At 44.6% G+C, this 26,046-nt stretch overlaps 1 protein-coding gene across 1 annotated transcript in view; it reads right to left on the reverse strand.

The window, feature by feature from the left end:
- Positions 1 to 26,046, reverse strand: part of LOC134927083 (cytochrome P450 2F2-like) — a 593,292-nt gene that overhangs the window by 60,747 nt on the left and 506,499 nt on the right. The window contains exon 7 of the mRNA XM_063921081.1: positions 20,110 to 20,251. Within this exon, the coding sequence (XP_063777151.1) occupies positions 20,110 to 20,251 (142 nt within the window). The remainder of the gene's footprint in view (positions 1 to 20,109; positions 20,252 to 26,046) is intronic.

Here is a 26,046-nt window from a genome sequence, read left to right on the forward strand (position 1 = left end):
CAGTCCGTCCGACCAGAATTGTATTATTTATTATTATATACCTACCACCTAACCGTGGTTTTTTTTTTCATTCTTTATACCGTCATAGTGTCATCCTAATTGTTACGAGTATACTACTATCTCTTTATCAACCAGTGTACAGTGCGGTAGTTCACGGCTGTGGCTACCTCTGTGTCGGCACACGGCAGGCAGTCCGTCCGACCAGAATTGTATTATTTATTATTATATACCTACCACCTAACCGTGGTTTTTTTTTCATTCTTTATACCGTCATAGTGTCATCCTAATTGTTACGAGTATACTACTATCTCTTTATCAACCAGTGTACAGTGCGGTAGTTCACGGCTGTGGCTACCTCTGTGTCGGCAGTCGGCAGGCAGTCCGTCCATCCATAATTGTATTATTATTATAATATATACCACCTAACCGTGGTTTTTTTTTCATTCTTTATACCGTCGTCATAGTGTCATACTAGTTGTTACGAGTATACTACTATCTCTTTATCAACCAGTGTACAGTGCGGTAGTTCACGGCACAAACAGAATGTGCACAAACTGGCTTTATTCTACCTAAGTTGCCCTCCCACAAGTGTGTACTCCGAAAGAGTGTTTAGTGCCGCCGCTCACCTTGTCAGCAATCGGCGTACGAGGTTACATCCAGAAAATGTGGAGAAGATGATGTTCATTAAAATGAATTATAATCAATTCCTCCGCGGAGACATTGACCAGCAGCAATTGCCTCCACAAAGTACACAGGGAGCTGAGATGGTGGATTCCAGTGGGGACGAATTGATAATCTGTGAGGAGGGGGATGTACACGGTGATATATCGGAGGGTGAAGATGAGGTGGACATCTTGCCTCTGTAGAGCCAGTTTGTGCAAGGAGAGATTAATTGCTTCTTTTTTGGGGGGGGTCCAAACCAACCCGTCATATCAGTCACAGTCGTGTGGCAGACCCTGTCACTGAAATGATGGGTTGGTTAAAGTGTGCATGTCCTGTTTTGTTTATACAACATAAGGGTGGGTGGGAGGGCCCAAGGATAATTCCATCTTGCACCTCTTTTTTCTTTTCTTTTTCTTTGCATCATGTGCTGATTGGGGAGGGTTTTTTGGAAGGGACATCCTGCGTGACACTGCAGTGCCACTCCTAGATGGGCCCGGTGTTTGTGTCGGCCACTAGGGTCGCTAATCTTACTCACACAGTCAGCTACCTCATTGCGCCTCTTTTTTTCTTTGCGTCATGTGCTGTTTGGGGAGGGTTTTTTGGAAGGGACATCCTGCGTGACACTGCAGTGCCACTCCTAGATGTGCCCGGTGTTTGTGTCGGCCACTAGGGTCGCTAATCTTACTCACACAGTCAGCTACCTCATTGCGCCTCTTTTTTTCTTTGCGTCATGTGCTGTTTGGGGAGGGTTTTTTGGAAGGGCCATCCTGCGTGACACTGCAGTGCCACTCCTAGATGGGCCCGGTGTTTGTGTCGGCCACTAGGGTCGCTTATCTTACTCACACAGCGACCTCGGTGCAAATTTTAGGACTAAAAATAATATTGTGAGGTGTGATGTGTTCAGAATAGGCTGAAAATGAGTGTAAATTATGTTTTTTGAGGTTAATAATACTTTGGGATCAAAATGACCCCCAAATTCTATGATTTAAGCTGTTTTTTAGGGTTTTTTGAAAAAAACACCCGAATCCAAAACACACCCGAATCCGACAAAAAAAATTCGGTGAGGTTTTGCCAAAACGCGGTCGAACCCAAAACACGGCCGCGGAACCGAACCCAAAACCAAAACACAAAACCCGAAAAATTTCCGGCGCTCATCTCTAATTATAACTAATATACTTGCAAAAAGGAATCACAGTACAAATGATACACTACAGTATAACATAAACCACCTAACCAGATAACTATACAGGAAACACACTACAATACAATACAGTTAAGTTTAAGGAGAAATAAGAGAAGATGAGAAGACAAGAGAGAGAGAGAGATTTGAGAGAGATTGGCTCACAATAACATTAAAAGACAATATGGTTGCAGCGAAGCTTACACATGTGAGGAACAATCGCTGCGCAGTTAATCAATGCTGAGAATCTTTGTTTAGAAAGTACTTGAGCTTACCCATGCTGCCTGTCCCTATATACACAACACCCAGCTACACAATCGTCCCTACAATGCCGCATGGGGCAGAAGCTAGACTCCATTTTATTCCAAAATGTCCAAGCCTCAAAACAATGCATATGTTCTGATTTTACAATTCCAAACAATCTAAATCACCTTTCACAATTTCAAGCAAACACAGTATCTCTATAACCAGAGCATATGAGTTATCACAAGACCAGACCACCAGGTACTCACAAGTATCAGCCTGCCATTGCTACCAGCACATATTCAAAAGTACTGCATGGTGGTATTTATGATTAACAAGATCCCAGCTACCATCACAGATTCCACAGGGCACCAACACTAACACCCAACAATCATCACAGCCAAGTTACAATATCCTATTTAAACCAGAAAGCAATATGTCTATATTTCCTTCTATAGCCATGTGATTCTATACTTAGCCTTTGGGAAGGAATTCTGTCCTGGGGATGTAGCCGCCATGCTGCTTGATGCTAGCTTAGTTCTGAGTGTCAGTCAGCCCTGTGATCTCCAGTGGGTATATCATACCTGCATTCCAGCTGTGGGGGTGTGTCAACCACAGGAAGTGTGTGTCCCTCCCAGCATGTCAGCCAGCTGCATCAGTGGCCTTGGTTATGTAACACAATGGGTGATGACCAACACATTCCTGTCTAGTGAGAAGCTATTGTTTGGCGAATACAAAACAGAATCCTGTCTGGGTTTTGTTCTATATTCATGATGTCCACTTTCAGTTGAGACAATGACATCTCAGCCCTCATTCTCCTGTATACAAATCCAGCCCCATTTGTAAACACAGGTGTTGGCCCTCCTTATTGAGTCTCAAAAGCTCAGTGTAATTAAAGGCTATTGTACTCCGTCTGCGGGAAAGATACTGATTTGGAGTACAATTGATCTTCAATTACTATTCCTGTGTTTACCTTATGCATGTGTAGATATGAGGCCCTCTTAACATGCAAACTATTGTTTGGGGGATCTCTGAGGTCAAAGAGACATTTGAGACCTACTGATGCCTGTCTCCAACTGTTCAGATGCATGACTAAGTAAGAACAAATAATAATAAATAAATGGACATAACTTCTTATGTCCATAACTATTCGCACGAGCAATTAATACGCTCCAAACCAACACCGGAATATTGCTAATTAAATACTCTTCCGATGGGTACCAAACACTGCTGTATGATTCCTGTTAGACCCTTCGTACGATGCAAAGAGGGACTCCTCAGCTCAGGGACATTCTATTTTAACCAAACTTTCAGAATCTATCAAAGGGACCATGATCTATAAACTACATTAATTGTGAACAGTTGTAACGAATGGGTCGCACGCTACGACTACGTAAACTCTACCGTAAATACGCAAACCGCGCCTGCGAGTGCACGCTATTGCGGGTATGCGCCTCCACGGGAGAGCGCACGCATGCGCAGCACGGACCAGTGTGCGGTGCAAATATGGCAACGTGCATAGAGACATTTTTCTGACTTCGACAACTCGGACCAGTGCTTTTTAATATCTTTATTGGTGACAAATGGCATTAAAGGAAAAGTATGTCTCTTTGCAGATGATACAAAAGGTATGCAACAGGGTAGACACACCAGGAGGGGTAAAACAAAGGATTGAGGATCTAGGTAGACTAGAGGAATGGTCAAGAGTGTGGCAATTACAGTTTAATGCCAAAAAAAAAATGCAAAATCATGCACTTGGTTCTCAAAAATCCAAAGGCTAAATATAGTATTAATGGCACTATACTGGGGACTACTGAGGAGGAAAGGGATCTAGGAGTCACTATTTCAGGTGACATAAAGGATAAATATAGTATTAATGGCCCTATACTGGAAACTACTGAGGAGGAAAGGGATCTAGGAGTCACTATCTCAGGTGACATAAAGGATAAATATAGTATTAATGGCACTATACTGGAACTACTGAGGAGGAAAGGGATCTAGGAGTCACTATTTCAGGTGACATATAGGATAATATAGTATTAATGGCACTATACTGGGAACTACTGAGGAGGAAAGGGATCTAGGAGTCACTATTTCAGGTGACATAAAGGATAAATATAGTAGTAATGGCACTATACTGGGAACTACTGAGGAGGAAAGGGATCTAGGAGTCACTATTTCAGGTGACAAAGGATAAATATAGTATTAATGGCACTATACTGGAAACTACTGAGGAGGAAAGGGATCTAGGAGTCACTATTTCAGGGGACATAAAGGATAAATAAAGTATTAATGGCTCTATACTGGGGACTACTGAGGAGGAAAGGGATCTAGGAGTCACTATCTCAGGTGACATAAAGGCTACATATAGTATTAATGGCACTATACTGGGAACTACTGAGGAGGAGAGGGATCTAGGAGTCACTATCTCAGGTGATATAAAAGATAAATATAGTATTAATGGCGCTATACTGGAAACTACTGAGGAGGAAAGGGATCTAGGAGTCACTATTTCAGGTGACATAAAGGATAAATATAGTATTAATGGCTCTATACTGGAACTTCTGAGGAGGAAAGGGATCTAGGAGTCACTATCTCAGGTGACATAAAAGATAAATATAGTATTAATGGCTCTATACTGGAAACTACTGAGGAGGAAAGGGATCTAGGAGTCACTATTTCAGGTGACAAAGGATAAATATAGTATTAATGGCGCTATACTGGAAACTACTGAGAAGGAAAGGGATCTAGGAGTCACTCTTTCAGGTGACAGAAAGGATAAATATAGTATTAATGGCGCTATACTGGAAACTACTGAGGAGGAAAGGGATCTAGGAGTCACTATCTCAGGTGACATAAAAGATAAATATAGTATTAATGGCTCTATACTGGAAACTACTGAGGAGGAAAGGGATCTAGGAGTCACTATTTCAGGTTACATAAAGGATAAATATAGTATTAATGGCTCTATACTGGAACTACTGAGGAGGAAAGGGATCTAGGAGTCTCTATCTCAGGTGACATAAAGGATAAATATAGTATTAATGGCGCTATACTGGAAACTACTGAGGAGGAAAGGGATCTAGGAGTCACTATTTCAGATGACATAAAAGATAAATATAGTATTAATGGCACTATACTGGAAAATACTGAGGAGGAAAGGGATCTAGGAGTCACTATTTCAGGTGACATAAAGGATAAATATAGTATTAATGGCGCTATACTGGAAACTACTGAGGCGGAAAGGGATCTAGGAGTCACTATCTCAGGTGACATAAAGGCTACATATAGTATTAATGTCACTATACTGGGAACTACTGAGAAGGAAAGGGATCTAGGAGTCACTATCTCAGGTGACATAAAGGATAAATATAGTATTAATGGCACTATACTGGGAACTACTGAGGAGGAAAGGGATCTAGGAGTCACAATCTCAGGTGACAAAGAATAAATATAGTATTAATGGCGTCATAGTGGAAACTACTGAGGAGGAAAGGGATCTAGAAGTCACTATTTCAGGTGACATAAAGGTTAAATAGAGTATAAATGGCACTATACTGGAAACTACTGAGGAGGAAAGTGATCTAGGAGTCAGTATTTCAGGTGACAAAGGATAAATATAGTATTAATGGCACTGTACTGGAAACTACTGAGGAGGAAAGGGATCTAGGAGTCACTATTTCAGGTGACATAAAAGATAAATATAGTATTAAATGGCGCTATACTGGAAACTACTGAGGAGGAAAGGGATCTAGGAGTCACTATTTCAGGTGCCATAAAGGATAAATATAGTATTAATGGCACTATACTGGAGACTGCTGAGGAGGAAAGGGATCTAGGAGTCACTATTTCAGGTGACATAAAAGATAAATATAGTATTAAATGGCGCTATACTGGAAACTACTGAGGAGGAAAGGGATCTAGGAGTCACTATTTCAGGTGACAGAAAGGATAAATATAGTATTAATGGCGCTATACTGGAAACTACTGAGGAGGAAAGGGATCTAGGAGTCATTATTTCAGGTGACATAAAGGATAAATATAGTATTAATGGCGCTATACTGGAAACTACTGAGGCGGAAAGGGATCTAGGAGTCACTATCTCAGGTGACATAAAGGCTACATATAGTATTAATGGCACTATACTGGGAACTACTGAGGAGGAAAGGGATCTAGGAGTCACTATCTCAGGTGACAAAAAGGATAAATATAGTATTAGTGGCAGTATACTGGGAACTACTGAGGAGGAAAGGGATCTAGGAGTCACTATCTCAGGTGACATAAAGGATAAATCTAGTAGTAATGGCCCTATACTGGAACTACTGAGGAGGAAAGGGATCTAGGAGTCACTATTTCAGGTGACAAAGGATAAATATAGTATTAATGGCACTATACTGGAAATTACTGAGGAGGAAAGGGATCTAGGAGTCACTATGTCAGGTGATATAAAGGATAAATATAGTATTAATGGCACTATACTGGAAACTACTGAGGAGGAAAGGGATCTAGGAGTCACTATTTCAGGTGCCATAAAGGATAAATATAGTATTAGTGGCACTATACTGGGAACTACTGAGGAGGGAAGGGATCTAGGAGTCACTATCTCAGGTGACATAAAGGATAAATATAGTATTAATGGCTCTATACTGGGAACTACTGAGGAGGAAAGGGATATAGGAGTCACTATTTCAGGTGACATAAAGGATAAATCTAGTATTAATGGCACCAGGGCCGAAACTAGGATTTTTGTCACCCGGGGCAAGGTAGTCATTTGACCCCCCCCCCCCCCCCCCCCGCAAAAAAAAAAATATATTTTACAATAAATAAATAAAAAAAAATAATAAAAAAAATAAAAAATAAAAAAAAAATGAATAAAAATATTATATATATATATATATATATATATATATATATCTCTCTTTCAGAACTTTTTTACCTGAGAAACTGCCTTTTCTAACATAAATTTCATATCCAGGAAAAAGTGTCCCCATTTTACACAGTACGACAGGCAAGTGTCCCCATTCCCCATTTTACACATTGCGGCAGACAGGTGTCCCCATTTTACACATTGCGGCAGGAAAAAGTGTCCCCATTTTACACATTGCGGCAGGAAAAAGTGTCCCCATTTTACACATTGCGGCAGGCACAGGTCCCCATTTTACACATAGCGGCAGGCACAGGTCCCCATTTTACACATTGCGGCAGGCACAGGTCCCCATTTTACACAGTACGCTGGCAAGTGTCCCCATTTTACACATAGCGGCAGGCACAGGTCCCCATTTTACACAGTACGCTGGCAAGTGTCCCCATTTTACACATAGCGGCAGGCACAGGTCCCCATTTTACACATAGCGGCAGGCACAGGTCCCCATTTTACACATAGCGGCAGGCACAGGTCCCCATTTTACACAGTACGCTGGCAAGTGTCCCCATTTTACACATAGCGGCAGGCACAGGTCCCCATTTTACACATAGCGGCAGGCACAGGTCCCCATTTTACACATAGCGGCAGGCACAGGTCCCCATTTTACACATTGCGGCAGGTGGTGGAGGGAGAGAGAGAGAGAGGAAGGGAGAGGGGCTGACTTACATTTGAAGCGGTTCTCGCCGCTCTTCAGCCGCCTCTCCCTCCTCGTCTGCGCGGCTCCGGGCTCCCCCTTCTCCCTCCTCCGGCGGGGTTTCGTGGAATGACGCGTTTGCGCCGTGACGTCACGACGCAATCGCGTCATTCCGCGAAACCCCGCCCCCCGAGCTGGGCACTCGGGAGAAGGGGGTTTAAAAGTAAGTGCCGCGGCGGGTGTTAGGGGGTCTCGGCGCCCCCTCCAATCTGGCGCCCAGGTCGCCTGCCCCCCTAGCCCCCCCCTAGTTTCGGCCCTGATGGCACTATACTGGAGACTGCTGAGGAGGAAAGGGATCTAGGAGTCACTATCTCAGGTGACATAAAGGATAAATATAGTATTAATGGCACTATACTGGGAACTACTGAGGAGGAAAGGGATCTAGGAGTCACTATCTCAGGTGACATAAAGGATAAATCTAGTATTAATGGCCCTATACTGGAACTACTGAGGAGGAAAGGGATCTAGGAGTCCCTATCTCAGGTGACATAAAGGATAAATCTAGTATTAATGGCCCTATACTGGAACTACTGAGGAGGAAAGGGATCTAGGAGTCACTATTTCAGGTGACATAAAGAATAAATATAGTATTAATGGCACTCTACTGGGAACTACTGAGGAGGAAAGGGATCTAGGAGTCACTATTTCAGGTGACATAAAGGATAAATCTAGTATTAATTGCACCATACTGGAACTACTGAGGAGGAAAGGGATCTAGGAGTCACTATTTCAGGTGACATAAAGGATAAATATAGTATTAATGGCACTATACTGGAAACTACTGAGGAGGAAAGGGATCTAGGAGTCACTATTTCAGGTGACATAAAGGATAAATATAGTATTAATGACACTATACTGGAACTACTGAGGAGGAAAGGGATCTAGGAGTCACTATCTCAGGTGACATAAAGGCAGGTAAGCAATGTAACAAAGCAATGAGGCAGACAAGTTAGATGCTTGGCTGCATTGGGCAAGGAATCGGCAGCAGAAAGAAGTAATAATGTCACTGTATAGGTCATTGGTGCGGCCTCATCTGGAATACTGTGTCCAGTTCTGGAGACCATATCTCCAGAACGATATTAATACATTAGAAACTGTACAAAGAAGGACAACTAAAATGGTGCATGGCCTACATCACACAACATACCCAGAAAGACTAAAAAAATCTCAATATGTATAGTATGGAGCAGAGAAGGGAAAGAGGGGACATGATAGAAACTTTCAAATATATCAAGGGTTTTAAAAAGGTCCAGGAGGAAAACATTCTCCCCAAAGGAAGAGAAGCAATATGACATGAGGACATGCACTGAGACTGGAGGGGGGAGGTTCAGGGGAAATCTGAGGAAAAATTAGTTCACAGAAAAGGGTAGTGGACAAGTGGAATAGCCTCCCATCAGAGGTGGTAGAGGCTAAGACAGTAGAGCAATTTAAACATGCATGGGATAGACATAAGGATATCCTTACAAATAAATAAGGATCAAAAAAGTTTTGAGATGAACATATGGTAAAAATAAAATAGGGGTAGACTAGATGGGCCAAGTGGTTCTTATCAGCCGTCACATTCTATGTTTCTATGTTACACACCCTACCTCACTTCACTCACTGTCTCCAATACGCACCCTACCCCACTTCACTCACTCTCTTCAATACGCACCCTACCCCGCTTCACTCTCTCTCCAATACGCACCCTGCCCTGATTCACTCACTCTCTCCAATATGCACCCTACCCCGCTTCACTCACTCTCTCCAATACGCACCCTGCCCCGCTTCACTCACTCTCTCCAATACGCACCTTACCCAGCTTCACTCACTCTCTCCAGTACGCACTTTACCCCACCACACTGACTTTCTCCAATATACACCCTACCCCACTCACTCTCTTCAATACGCCCCCTGCCCCGCTTCACTCACTCTCTCCATTATGTACCCTACACCCTTCACTCACTCACTCTCTCCAATACGCACCCTACCCCCTACACTCACTCTTTCCAATACGCACCCTACCAAGCTTCACTCACCCTCTCCAATACACACCCTATCACACTTCACTCACTCTCTCCAGTATGCACCCTACCTCGCTTCACTCACTCTCTCTCTAATACGCGCCCTACCCCACTTCACTCACTCTCTTCAATACACGCCGTACCCCGATTCACTTACTCTCTCCAAAACGCACCCTACCCCGCTTCACTCATTATCTCCAATACACACCCTAACCCGCTTCACTCACTCTTTCTAATACACACCCTACCCCACTTCACTCACTCTCACTTACCCTCTCTAATAAACACCCTACCCCGCTTCACTCACCCTCTCCAATACACACCCTACCACGCTTCATTCACTCTCTCCAATACACACCCTACCACGCTTCACTCGCTCTCACTCACCCTCTCCAATACACACACTACCCCGCTTTACTCACCCTCACCAATACACACCCTACTATGCTTCACTCACTCTCTCCAATAGGCATCCTATCCTGCTTAACTCTCTCTCCAATACTCACCCTACTCTATTTTACTCACTCTCTCTAATACACATCTTACCCCGCTTTACTCACTCTCTTGAATACACACCTTACCCTGATTCACTCACTCTCTCCAATACACACCCTACCTCACCTCACTCACTCTCTCCAATACGCACCCTACCTGCTTCACTCATTCTCTCCAATACGCACCCTACCCCGCTTCACTCTCTCTCCTATATGCACCCTACCCTGCTTCACTCTCTCCAATATGCACCCTACCTCACTTCACTCACTCTCTCCAATACACACCCTACCCCACTTCACTCACTCTCTCCAATACACACCCTACCCCACTTCACTCACTCTCTCCAATACACACCCTACCCCGCTTCACTCACTCTCACTTACCCTCTCTAATAAACACCCTACCCCGCTTCACTCACCCTCTCCAAGACACACCCTACCACGCTTCATTCACTCTCTCCAATACACACCATACCACGCTTCACTCGCTCTCACTCACCCTCTCCAATACACACACTACCCCGCTTTACTCACCCTCACCAATACACACCCTACTATGCTTCACTCACTCTCTCCAATAGGCATCCTATCCTGCTTAACTCTCTCTCCAATACTCACCCTACTCTATTTTACTCACTCTCTCTAATACACATCTTACCCCGCTTTACTCACTCTCTTGAATACACACCTTACCCTGATTCACTCACTCTCTCCAATACACACCCTACCTCACCTCACTCACTCTCTCCAATACGCACCCTACCTGCTTCACTCATTCTCTCCAATACGCACCCTACCCCGCTTCACTCTCTCTCCTATATGCACCCTACCCTGCTTCACTCACTCTCTCCAATACACACCCTACCCCACTTCACTCACTCTCTCCAATACTCACCCTACCCCGCTTCACTCACTCTCTCCAATACACACCCTACTCTGCTACATTCACTCTCTCCAATACACACTCTACCCCACTTCACTCACTCTACCATCACTTACTCACCCAGTACACAACACCCTTCCATTACTTACTCTTCCTCTGCTCGTATCACTCACCCCAGTACATACTCCCTTTCACTCATTCACCCCAGTACATATCCCCACTTCCATCACTCACTCTACCCAGTATGCACAGCAATCAACATTACTTTTTTCCCAGTACACACAGATACCCCATCACTCTCTCTCCCCAGTACACACAGCACCCCATCACTCTCTCTCCCCAGTACACACAGCTCCACCATCATTCATTCTACTAATAAACACACAGCACCACCATCACTCACTCTCCCCAGTACACACAGCACCCCCATCACTCACTCTCCCCAGTACACACAGCACCCCCATCACTCACTCTCCCCAGTACACACAGCACCCCCATCACTCACTCTCCCAGTACACACAGCACCACCATCACTCACTCTCCCCAGTACACACAGCACCCCCATCACTCTCTCTCCCCAGTACACACAGCACCCCATCACTCACTCTCCCCAGTACACACAGCTCCCCCATCATTCATTCTACTTATACACACAGCACCCCCATCACTCACTCTCCCCAGTACACACAGCACCCCATCACTCACTCTCCCCAGTACACACAGCTCCCCCATCATTCATTCTACTTATACACACAGCACCCCCATCACTCACTCTCCCCAGTACACACAGCACCACCATCACTCACTCTCCCCAGTACACACAGCACCCCCATCACTCTCTCTCCCCAGTACACACAGCACCCCATCACTCACTCTCCCCAGTACACACAGCTCCCCCATCATTCATTCTACTTATACACACAGCACCCCCATCACTCACTCTCCCCAGTACACACAGCACCCCCATCACTCACTCTCCCAGTACACACAGCACCACCATCACTCACTCTCCCCAGTACACACAGCTCCCCCATCACTCTCCCCAGTACACACAGCATCCCCAACATTCACTTTCCCCAGTACACACAGCACCACCCATCATTCTCTCCCCAATACACACAGCACCCCCCATCACTCACTCTCCCCAGTACACACAGCACCACCCATAATTTACTTCCCCAATACACACAGCACAATGCCCACACACTTATTTCCTTTTCTTAGGCACACAGCATGAGTTACCAGCCATCTGGCCTGGCTGTCATGATATGTTACATGGCATCACATATATAGATTGCTCCAGGTGTCAGTGGGTGGGCCACCTTTTCTGTCTAAGTCCAGGACTAGAGTCCAGGCAGTCCTCTCCTGATGGTGGCCCTGTCTACACACCTATTGTTGCCTTATACTAGACAAAGGGGGAGATGTATCACACATTCTAAACAGTGGAGTAGTGAGTAATTGGAGAAGTTGTCCATAGCAACCAGGGGGGGGGGGGGGGGGGGGGGGCAATCCTGCCTCATTTATTCAATCCTGGTATTTGATATTGAAAAAAAAAATCTCAATTCTGGGGTTATCCGGGATATCCGGGATTGAGCTGAAGGCCAAGTAGTACCAGCAGCAGAGGAGAAAATACATCTTTCATGGCCCTGCAAGCCTCAGGAATACAATAAGGTAGGACAGTGACATGACTGTACAGGCAGTAAGCCATTCTGTCTTCTCTAGAATATACAGCTTCTCACACACATCATATTTACCTGAATTACGTGCAGGGTGCGACTTTCCCTCAAGCAACACTGTCATGATGGCCTATGTGTACTAAACAGCACAATGGAAGGCAGTCTAGGTGTGTGTGTGTGTGTGTGTGTGTGTGTGTGTGTGTGTGTGTGTGTGTGTGTGTGTGTGTATAATTACCATGAGTCTTTGTTGTGTCAGGCATGGTAACTGCAAGACAAAGCCAGCAAGCCACTTCAGTCAGACACGTCCGTTATGTCATTTGTGGCAACTATTTTGTTGCTATAGGTGTATATTCTTACAGGACTGCTAATCCTATTACAGGCATGGAATTACCCAACCTTCCTACTCCATAATTTCTATATCCCCCCCCCCCCTCAGCTTCCCTTCCTCCTCTGTAACTTCATCCCTCTCTCACCTACCCTTCCTCAATAACTTATATATCCCCCTCTCAGTTTCCCTTCCTCCTCTGTAACTTCATTCCTTTCTCACCTACCCTTCCTGAATAACTTATATATCCCCCTCTCAGTTTCCCTTCCTCCTCTGTAACTTCATTCCTTTCTCACCTACCCTTCCTCAATAACTTATATATCCCCCTCTCAGTTTCCCTTCCCCCTCTGTAACTTCATCTCTCTATCACCTACCCTTCCTCAATAACTTATATATCCCCCTCTCAGTTTCCCTTCCTCCTCTGTAATTTCAGCCATCTCTCACCTACCCTTATTCAATAATTTATATATCCCCCTCTCAGCATCCCTCCTCCTCTGTAGATTCATCTCTTCATCTCACCTACCCTTACTCAATAACTTATATATACTCTTCTCAGCTTCCCTTCCTCCTCTGTAACTTCATTCCTCTCTCACCTACCCTTCCTCAATAACTTATATATCCCCCTCTCAGATTCTTCCCCTGTAACTCCATCCCTCTCTCACCTACCCTTCCTCAATAACACATATCCCCCTCTCAGCTTCCCTTCCCCCTCTGTAACTTCATTCCTTTCTCACCCACCCTTCCTCAATAACTTACATATCCCCATCTCAGATTCCTTCTCTGTAACTTCATCCCTATCTCACCTACCCTTCCTTAATAACATAAAACCCTATCTCAGCTTCCCTTCCCCCTCTGTAACGTCATCCCTCTCTCACCTACCCTTCCGCAATAACTTACAGTATATATCCCTCTAACACCTACCCTTCCTCAATAACATATATCCCCCTTTCAGCTTCCCTTCCTCCTCTGTAACTTCATCCCTCTCACCTATCATTCCTCAAGAACTTATATCCCCCTATCAGCTTCCCTTCCTTCTCTGTAACTTCATCCCTCTCGCCTACCCTTCCTCAATAACTTATATATACCCTTATCAGCTTCCATTCCTCCTCTGTAACTTCATCTCTCTATTACCTACCCTTCCACAATAACTTATATATACCCTTATCAGCTTTCAATTCCTCCTCTGTAGCTTCATCTATCTCTCACCTACCATTCCGCAATAACTTATATATACTCCTCTCATCTTCCCTTCCCCCTCTGTAACTTCTTCCCTCTCTCACCTACCCTTCCTCAATAACTTATATACAGTTGTGCTCATAAGTTTACATACCCTAGCAGAATTTGTGATTTCCTGGCCATTTGTCAGAGAATATGAATGATAACTCACAAACTTTTCTTTCACTCATGGTTAGTGGTTGGGTGAAGCCATTTATTGTTAAACAACTGTGTTTACTCTTTTTAAATCATAATGACAACAGAAACTACCCAAATGACCCGGATCAAACGTTTACATACCCCAGTTCTTAATACCGTGTATTGCCCCCTTTAACATCAATGACAGCTTGAAGTCTTTTGTGGTAGTTGTGGATGAGGCTCTTTATTTTCTCAGATGGTTAAGCTGCCCATTCTTCTTGGCAAAAAGCCTCCAGTTCCTGTAAATTCTTGGGCTGTCTTGCATGAACTGCACGTTTGAGATCTCCCCAGAGTGGCTCAATGATATTGAGGTCAGGAGACTGAGATGGCCACTCCAGAACCTTCACTTTATTCTGCTGTAGCCAATGACAGGTCGACTTGGCCTTGTGTTTTGGATCATTGTCATGTTGGAACGTCCAAGTATGTCCAATGCGCAGCTTCCAGGCTGATGAGTGCAAATTTTCCTCCAGTATTTTCTGATAACATGCTGCATTCATCTTGCCATCAATTTTGACCATGTTTCCAGTGCCTCTGTAGCTCACACATCCCCAAAACATCAGCGATCCACCTCCGTGTTTCACAGTAGGAATGGTGTACCTTTCATCATAGGCCTTGTTGACTCCTCTCCAAATGTAACGTTTATGGTTGTGGCCAAAAAGTTCAATTTTGGTCTCATCACTCCAAATGACTTTGTTCCAGAAGTTTTGAGGCTTGTCTCTGTGCTGTTTGGAGTATTGTAAGCGGGATGCTTTGTGGCACTTGCGTAGTAATGGCTTTCTTCTGGTGACTCGACCATGCAGCCCATTTTTCTTCAAATGCCTCCTTATTGTGCATCTTGAAACAACCACGCCACTTTTTTTCAGAGTCCTGTATTTCAGGTGAAGTTATTTGTGGATTTTTCTTTGCATCCCGAACAATTTTCCTGGCAGTTGTGGCTGAAATTTTTGTTGGTCTACCTGACCGTGATTTGGTTTCCACAGAATCCCTCATTTTCCACTTCTTAATTAGAGTTTGAACACTTCTGATTGGCAATCTCAATTGCTTGGATATCTTTTTATATCCCTTTCCTGTTTTATACAGTTCAATTACCTTTTCCCGCAGATCCTTTGACAATTCTTTAGCTTTCCCCATGACTCAGAATCCAGACACGTCAGTACAGCACTGGATGAAAGATGCAAGGGTCTTTCAGGAGTCCAGAAACTCACTGAACTTTTATACACACACACACACACACACACTGATCACAAGCAAACAGATCACAGGTGAGCATGGTTAACTTTAGTAGCCATTCAAACCCGTTTGTGTCAACTTGTGTGCATGTTATTATCAGGCCAAAATCTCCAGGGTATGTAAACTTTTGATCAGGGTCGTTTGGGTAGTTTCTGTTGTCATTATGATTTAAAAAGAGTAAACACAGATGTTTGACAATAAATGGCTTCACCCAACCACTAACCATGAGTGAAAGAAAAGTTTGAGAGTTATCATTCATATTCTCTGACAAATGGCCAGAAAATCACAAATTCTGCTAGGGTATGTAAACTTATGAGCACAACTGTATCCCCCTCTCAGCTTCCTTTTCTGTAACACCATCCCTCTCTCACCTACCCTTCCTTAATAACATATATCCCCCTCTCAGCTTTCCTTTCTCTTCTGTAAATTCATTCCTTTCTCTCCTACCCTTCCTCAATACCTTATAAACCCCCTCTCAGCTTCCCTTTCTCCTCTGTAACATCATCCCTCTCTCACCTACCCTTCCACAATAACTTACAGTATATATATCCCTTTCTCACCTACCCTTCCACAATAACTTATATCTCCCCTTCATGGGTGGTCTTCAGTTTGCCAGCTGTTGGGATCCGGCGCACAGTATACCGGTGCCGGAATCCCGACACACGGCATACCGACACCTTTTCTCCCACTTGGGGGTCCAAGACCCCCCCTGGAGGGAGAACAGATAGTGTGCCACCGTGTCCGCAGCGTGGCGAGCGTAGCGAGCCCGCAAGGGGCTCATCTGTGCTTGGCCAGCTGTCGGTATGCCAGCGGTCGGGATTCCAGCACCGGTATGCAGGCCGCCGGGAGCCCCCCCCCCCCCCCCCTCTCAGCTACTCTTCCTCCTCTGTAGCTACATCCCTCTCTCAGCTACCCTTCCTCAATAACTCTATACCGTTGTTTGGGGTACGTAGAGGTTCTAATTTAAAAGGACCTCTTATATCGTACTAATTGTAACACAGAAATCTGAAAGCACTGGCTGGTTATCATCACAGCAAGGATGTTATCGGTGCCTTGGCTGCACGACTTGTGCATCAATGATCACTGGAAGATCATTCCCACACTCTCATTATGGGAGTAGCATCTATATATGATGCAGACTAACGTGCCGAATGGACCATGTATTTTACTTTCTGCAATGACCTTGTGGTCTGGTCTATGTGGGCAAGACCACGAGAACTTTTCGCGAGCGACTGACAAAGCACCGCTCAGATATACGATTGGCATATGCAAAATCAAACACGGATAAACCTGTAGATGCTCACTTTCTGAAATTGGGACATCAAGTCTCCTCTTTGTGGTATATGATCATTGATACAGTGCCTGCCACAAAAAGAGGGGGTGATCGAGGTTTGCTACTGCTCAAAACAGCATCAAGATGGATCCACAAGTTGGACACGGTAGCACCTAGGGGGCTCAGTGTGTATAACCACCTCAATATTGTTCTCTAAAGCTTTATCTACTCTGGTCGCTGTTGGAACTATTGTCTCTGTATATAGATGACTGGCTATATATATATGAGAAACTTGTTTTCTTTTTTACCTTTTTTTTTACCTCATCTTGGAAGGTTTTTGATGAATTTATACACTTTAGTGTTATATTTAAGAGTAATACTGTATGTATATTATCTATAATGATAGCCTCTTTTATGCACTTTATATATGTCTGTGTATGTTATGTAAGCCAGATCCTCCTTATATGACTGGCATTTGGTATGATGGCCATAGATATGGAATTATGTAAACTTTTTATCAGGTAAATAGTTAAATGAACAATAGATACTAGATTTTCCTATTTTTGATTCAGTATTGATCACAGCTTATTGTTAATATTGATAAATAAGCCCCGGTGTTACTGGAACGCATAATAAATATGCCCGATGGTTTTGTGAAGTGGAACGCATGATTCCTGACTTCCGGCAGCGGTTGAGCGCAGACCAGAAGTTCGGGACTCGCGGCCACATCCGCTGCTGCATGCTGAATTGACTGATTGAACGCACCTTACTCAACTTCCGGTTGTGGTGGAAGGCAGACCGTAAGTCTGGGAACCACGATCGCAGCGTTCATGCTGTTTTTGTGATGTTTGTGAGCAAGCAGTATGACCAATAAACAGTTCCTTGTTTGTATATGGTTTACAGTCTTGATAGATGTCCTTTGGAGGGATAATTTGTTGTTCTGACTACATTTAGCTTCACTTCGGGTCGTGTTATGCGGAGGTGGGCATGGCTTCTTTCACACTAATTGCCAGGGGTATTTTAGGAGGTTCTGTTCACTTGCGTGTACATGCCTGCCTTTTCTGTGGGATTGTGTCCTGAGGAAGGCCACGTTGAGTAACCTAAACGTTGACTGCCATGATGGCTTCCACTTTGTGAGTAAATAAATATCATTTGACTTTGCTGTAAAGACCCTTGTGAGTGCGTTTTTATGGAATATATATATATATATATATATATATATATATATATAGTAGTAGAGAAAATAAGCGCTTCTGAGTGTGATAATGAATTATACAGAAAATGGCCAGGTGGGTAGAATTATAACCAAGAACACTTATCTGGTTGTAAAAGAACTTCCAACGAGTGTAGCTCAATTTAGGATTAGCATGTAGAGAGAAAAATACAATAGAACATAGTGTGTATCGTTCTCACAATCAAATAAGATCATTTGCATATGAAGGGCAGTAAATTAGGGAACATGCTTATTCCCAATTAAACCTCATTAGTAGCCCGGACATTAAAAATAGTAACAATTTAATATACAAAGACATACAATGGCTAGACAACACACGTACAAGATCAAAAGTTTTAAAAAGCTTATCTGTCCATCTAAAAAGGGACACCGCAGCAGACAGTCCCAATTGGTATAAGATAGCCAAAAGACATGCGTACAGGAAATTAAAAGTTCAAACGCTTATCTGTCCATTAGAGGAGTTCAGCAGCAAAACAGTTCCAACGCGTTTCGTCCGTCAAGGTCTGGACTTCTTCAAGGGGAGTGCGTTTTTATGGAATATATATATATATAAAAACACATACTGTATATATATTCCACAGTCGGTGGCACTCAGGTAAATACATTTTAATGACACGCTGTTCTGCATATACTGTACATATATCGACTGTGGAGTAGATAGATAGATAGATAGATAGATAGATAGATAGATAGATAGATAGATAGATAGATAGAACATTCTTATCACCTGCACTCCTTGCCTCCCATCCATACTGTACAGTGTATATATGACCCAGCGCCATACAGGACAATGGGGGTAATTCCAAGTTGATCGCGGCAGGAAATTTTTTAGCAGTTGGGCAAAACCATGTGCACTGCGGGGGAGGCAGATATAACATGTGCAGAGAGAGTTAGATTTGGGTGGGTTATTTTGTTTTTCTGTGCAGGGTAAATATTGGCTGCTTTACTTTTACACTGCAATTTAGATTGCAGATTTAACTCACCACACCCAAATCTATCTCTCTCTGCACATGTTACATCTGCCTCCCCTGCAGTGCACATGGTTTTGCCCAACTGCTAACAAAATTCCTGCTGCGATCAACTTGGAATTACCCCTAATGTTATTAAGCAATAAAGGTATAATAATTCGGCGGCACCAGCGGTACTTATGCATAACTTCTACGTTTGGGTTTTATTAGTCAAAACCGTCATCCGGAATTCCTGGTTAAAGTCACCCGGAAAACCCTCCCCAATATTAACTATGTAAATAAGGTACCAATTCCAAAGATACCTTTCCTCTTTCAAATTGTGTGAACTCACTCAGCGTGTTCTCAATTTCATTTGTCAGGACTCCTGGAAGTTCCAGGGAAATTGTTCCTATCTTCTAGTGTGTATGGGCCTTTACAGCAGCTATTGAACGCTACCCTGCAAAGTATGAAACCCTTTCAGTGCTAATCAGAGAACAGAGTATACAGCGTATATGTGTAGGCTCCCTGACTGACTTATATAACAGTTACTGATGGCAGTCTGAATTATGAGTGGATGGGAGAACTCTGCATGGGATGGTTTGGCTAATCTGTACCTGAGTGTTAGGTGACTGAGTGATCGAGCGCTGTGATATTGGGGAAACCTTACAATAACATCCATAGTCAGGCACAAAGACGTTCTGACAAGTACTGTCCAGCAGGATGTAGTCCCTGCATATTTACAGAATAAGGGGGATGTATCAAACCTTCTAAGGTGGAGAACTTGCCCATAGCAACCAGTCGTATTTCACCTATCATTTCATGGAAAGCACTGGATAAATCATATATGGAATCTGTTTGGTTGCTATGGACAACACCTCCTCTTGTGCTCTTTAGAAGGTGTGATACATCTCACCATGCGTCTCTTACTTTGCTCTTCTGGGTAATTGCTGATTAGAACCAGAGAAAAATTTGTGGAAAAACTTGTGGCATCAAATCCAGCTCCGATCATGTCTATCAACGATATCAGGAGGTTGTTTTCACAGAAATGGCTCCCCGGCATGTGTTCCTCCTGGGAAAGAAACAGACGGGAATATTATTGTTGACCTTCCGTTAAATGAGTAAACAATCTATCTCCTTATACAAGAATTCGTAGGGGTAAATTTGCTAAGCACCGTGTTCACTGGGGCGGATTTAGGGGATAGGGCAGCCCTACGCACATCAGTAGTGGCCATCCCCCACCCAAGCCTCTGCCTAATTTTATTATTTTTATTAATTGCTTATAGGCCCTCATTTATAATAGCCAATATAATATATAATAATAAAAAGCCAGCCAATCCGGGAAACCACATAGTAGCACTCTTCTTATTGGCTAAGTGCTCCTGAGCTGTCACTCAAGTCGAGCCCATACACTTCTATGGGGAAAAATCTCCATTGAAGTCTAGGGGGGTGATTAAAACTAGAGATGAGCGCCTGAAATTTTTCGGGTTTTGTGTTTTGGTTTTGGGTTCGGTTCCGCGGCCGTGTTTTGGGTTCGAACGCGTTTTGGCAAAACCTCACCGAATTTTTTTTGTCGGATTCGGGTGTGTTTTGGATTCGGGTGTTTTTTTCAAAAAACACTAAAAAACAGCTTAAATCATAGAATTTGGGGGTCATTTTGATCCCAAAGTATTATTAACCTCAAAAACCATAATTTACACTCATTTTCAGTCTATTCTGAATACCTCACACCTCACAATATTATTTTTAGTCCTAAAATTTGCACCGAGGTCGCTGTGTGAGTAAGATAAGCGACCCTAGTGGCCGACACAAACACCGGGCCCATCTAGGAGTGGCACTGCAGTGTCACGCAGGATGTCCCTTCCAAAAAACCCTCCCCAAACAGCACATGACGCAAAGAAAAAAAGAGGCGCAATGAGGTAGCTGTGTGAGTAAGATTAGCGACCCTAGTGGCCGACACAAACACCGGGCCCATCTAGGAGTGGCACTGCAGTGTCACGCAGGATGGCCCTTCCAAAAAACCCTCCCCAAACAGCACATGACGCAAAGAAAAAAAGAGGCGCAATGAGGTAGCTGTGTGAGTAAGATTAGCGACCCTAGTGGCCGACACAAACACCGGGCCCATCTAGGAGTGGCACTGCAGTGTCACGCAGGATGTCCCTTCCAAAAAACCCTCCCCAAACAGCACATGACGCAAAGAAAAAAAGAGGCGCAATGAGGTAGCTGTGTGAGTAAGATTAGCGACCCTAGTGGCCGACACAAACACCGGGCCCATCTAGGAGTGGCACTGCAGTGTCACGCAGGATGTCCCTTCCAAAAAACCCTCCCCAAACAGCACATGACGCAAAGAAAAAAAGAGGCGCAATGAGGTAGCTGACTGTGTGAGTAAGATTAGCGACCCTAGTGGCCGACACAAACACCGGGCCCATTTAGGAGTGGCACTGCAGTGTCACGCAGGATGTCCCTTCCAAAAAACCCTCCCCAATCAGCACATGATGCAAAGAAAAAGAAAAGAAAAAAGAGGTGCAAGATGGAATTGTCCTTGGGCCCTCCCACCCACCCTTATGTTGTATAAACAAAACAGGACATGCACACTTTAACCAACCCATCATTTCAGTGACAGGGTCTGCCACACGACTGTGACTGATATGACGGGTTGGTTTGGACCCCCCCAAAAAAAGAAGCAATTAATCTCTCCTTACACAAACTGGCTCTACAGAGGCAAGATGTCCACCTCATCATCACCCTCCGATATATCACCGTGTACATCCCCCTCCTCACAGATTATCAATTCGTCCCCACTGGAATCCACCATCTCAGCTCCCTGTGTACTTTGTGGAGGCAATTGCTGCTGGTCAATGTCTCCGCGGAGGAATTGATTATAATTCATTTTAATGAACATCATCTTCTCCACATTTTCTGGATGTAACCTCGTACGCCGATTGCTGACAAGGTGAGCGGCGGCACTAAACACTCTTTCGGAGTACACACTTGTGGGAGGGCAACTTAGGTAGAATAAAGCCAGTTTGTGCAAGGGCCTCCAAATTGCCTCTTTTTCCTGCCAGTATAAGTACGGACTGTGTGACGTGCCTACTTGGATGCGGTCACTCATATAATCCTCCACCATTCTATCAATGTTGAGAGAATCATATGCAGTGACAGTAGACGACATGTCCGTAATCGTTGTCAGGTCCTTCAGTCCGGACCAGATGTCAGCATCAGCAGTCGCTCCAGACTGCCCTGCATCACCGCCAGCGGGTGGGCTCGGAATTCTGAGCCTTTTCCTCGCACCCCCAGTTGCGGGAGAATGTGAAGGAGGAGATGTTGACAGGTCGCGTTCCGCTTGACTTGACAATTTTGTCACCAGCAGGTCTTTGAACCCCAGCAGACTTGTGTCTGCCGGAAAGAGAGATCCAAGGTAGGCTTTAAATCTAGGATCGAGCACGGTGGCCAAAATGTAGTGCTCTGATTTCAACAGATTGACCACCCGTGAATCCTTGTTAAGCGAATTAAGGGCTCCATCCACAAGTCCCACATGCCTAGCGGAATCGCTCCGTGTTAGCTCCTCCTTCAATGTCTCCAGCTTCTTCTGCAAAAGCCTGATGAGGGGAATGACCTGACTCAGGCTGGCAGTGTCTGAACTGACTTCACGTGTGGCAAGTTCAAAGGGCATCAGAACCTTGCACAACGTTGAAATCATTCTCCACTGCGCTTGAGACAGGTGCATTCCACCTCCTATATCGTGCTCAATTGTATAGGCTTGAATGGCCTTTTGCTGCTCCTCCAACCTCTGAAGCATATAGAGGGTTGAATTCCACCTCGTTACCACTTCTTGCTTCAGATGATGGCAGGGCAGGTTCAGTAGTTTTTGGTGGTGCTCCAGTCTTCTGTACGTGGTGCCTGTACGCCGAAAGTGTCCCGCAATTCTTCTGGCCACCGACAGCATCTCTTGCACGCCCCTGTCGTTTTTTAAAAAATTCTGCACCACCAAATTCAAGGTATGTGCAAAACATGGGACGTGTTGGAATTTGCCCATATTTAATGCACACACAATATTGCTGGCGTTGTCCGATGCCACAAATCCACAGGAGAGTCCAATTGGGGTAAGCCATTCCGCGATGATCTTCCTCAGTTGCCGTAAGAGGTTTTCAGCTGTGTGCGTATTCTGGAAACCGGTGATACAAAGCGTAGCCTGCCTAGGAAAGAGTTGGCGTTTGCGAGATGCTGCTACTGGTGCCGCCGCTGCTGTTCTTGCGGCGGGAGTCCATACATCTACCCAGTGGGCTGTCACAGTCATATAGTCCTGACCCTGCCCTGCTCCACTTGTCCACATGTCCGTGGTTAAGTGGACATTGGGTACAGCTGCATTTTTTAGGACACTGGTGACTCTTTTTCTGAGGTCTGTGTACATTTTCGGTATCGCCTGCCTAGAGAAATGGAACCTAGATGGTATTTGGTACCGGGGACACAGTACCTCCAACAAGTCTCTAGTTGGCTCTGCAGTAATGATGGATACCGGAACCACGTTTCTCACCACCCAGGATGCCAAGGCCTCAGTTATCCGCTTTGCAGTAGGATGACTGCTGTGATATTTCATCTTCCTCGCAAAGGACTGTTGAACAGTCAATTGCTTACTGGAAGTAGTACAAGTGGGCTTACGACTTCCCCTCTGGGATGACCATCGACTCCCAGCGGCAACAACAGCAGCGCCAGCAGCAGTAGGCGTTACACGCAAGGATGCATCGGAGGAATCCCAGGCAGGAGAGGACTCGTCAGAATTGCCAGTGACATGGCCTGCAGGACTATTGGCATTCCTGGGGAAGGAGGAAATTGACACTGAGGGAGTTGGTGGGGTGGTTTGCGTGAGCTTGGTTACAAGAGGAAGGGATTTACTGGTCAGTGGACTGCTTCCGCTGTCACCCAAAGTTTTTGAACTTGTCACTGACTTATTATGAATGCGCTGCAGGTGACGTATAAGGGAGGATGTTCCGAGGTGGTTAACGTCCTTACCCCTACTTATTACAGCTTGACAAAGGGAACACACGGCTTGACACCTGTTGTCCGCATTTCTGTTGAAATACCTCCACACCGAAGAGCTGATTTTTTTGGTATTTTCACCAGGCATGTCAATGGCCATATTCCTCCCACGGACAACAGGTGTCTCCCCGGGTGCCTGACTTAAACAAACCACCTCACCATCAGAATCCTCCTGGTCAATTTCCTCCCCAGCGCCAGCAACACCCATATCCTCCTCATCCTGGTGTACTTCAACACTGACATCTTCAATCTGACTATCAGGAACTGGACTGCGGGTGCTCCTTCCAGCACTTGCAGGGGGCGTGCAAATGGTGGAAGGCGCATGCTCTTCACGTCCAGTGTTGGGAAGGTCAGGCATCGCAACTGACACAATTGGACTCTCCTTGTGGATTTGGGATTTCGAAGAATGCACAGTTCTTTGCTGTGCTGCTTTTGCCAGCTTGAGTCTTTTCATTTTTCTAGCGAGAGGCTGAGTGCTTCCATCCTCATGTGAAGCTGAACCACTAGCCATGAACATAGGCCAGGGCCTCAGCCGTTCCTTGCCACTCCGTGTCGTAAATGGCATATTGGCAAGTTTACGCTTCTCCTCCGACAATTTTATTTTAGGTTTTGGAGTCCTTTTTTTTCTGATATTTGGTGTTTTGGATTTGACATGCTCTGTACTATGACATTGGGCATCGGCCTTGGCAGACGACGTTGCTGGCATTTCATCGTCTCGGCCATGACTAGTGGCAGCAGCTTCAGCACGAGGTGGAAGTGGATCTTGATCTTTCCCTAATTTTGGAACCTCAACATTTTTGTTCTCCATATTTTAATAGGCACAACTAAAAGGCACCTCAGGTAAACAATGGAGATGGATACTAGTATACAATTATGGACTGCCTGCCGAGTGCAGACACAGAGGTAGCCACAGCCGTGAACTACCGTACTGTACTGTGTCTGCTGCTAATATAGACTGGTTGATAAAGAGATGTCTATGTAACTATGTATGTATAAAGAAGAAAGAAAAAAAAACCACGGTTAGGTGGTATACAATTATGGACGGACTGCCTGCCGAGTGCAGACACAGAGGTAGCCACAGCCGTGAACTACCGTACTGTACTGTGTCTGCTGCTAATAATATAGACTGGTTGATAAAGAGATGTCGTAGTAGTATGTATGTATAAAGAAGAAAGAAAAAAAAACCACGGTTAGGTGGTATACAATTATGGACGGACTGCCTGCCGAGTGCAGACACAGAGGTAGCCACAGCCGTGAACTACCGTACTGTACTGTGTCTGCTGCTAATATAGACTGGTTGATAAAGAGATGTCTATGTAACTATGTATGTATAAAGAAGAAAGAAAAAAAAACCACGGTTAGGTGGTATACAATTATGGACGGACTGCCTGCCGAGTGCAGACACAGAGGTAGCCACAGCCGTGAACTACCGTACTGTACTGTGTCTGCTGCTAATATAGACTGGTTGATAAAGAGATGTCTATGTAACTATGTATGTATAAAGAAGAAAGAAAAAAAAACCACGGTTAGGTGGTATACAATTATGGACGGACTGCCTGCCGAGTGCAGACACAGAGGTAGCCACAGCCGTGAACTACCGTACTGTACTGTGTCTGCTGCTAATATAGACTGGTTGATAAAGAGATGTCTATGTAACTATGTATGTATAAAGAAGAAAGAAAAAAAAACCACGGTTAGGTGGTATACAATTATGGACGGACTGCCTGCCGAGTGCAGACACAGAGGTAGCCACAGCCGTGAACTACCGTACTGTACTGTGTCTGCTGCTAATATAGACTGGTTGATAAAGAGATGTCTATGTAACTATGT

The sequence above is a fragment of the Pseudophryne corroboree genome, chromosome 5 (genome assembly GCF_028390025.1).
Source record: "Pseudophryne corroboree isolate aPseCor3 chromosome 5, aPseCor3.hap2, whole genome shotgun sequence".
Taxonomy (NCBI): domain Eukaryota; kingdom Metazoa; phylum Chordata; class Amphibia; order Anura; family Myobatrachidae; genus Pseudophryne; species Pseudophryne corroboree.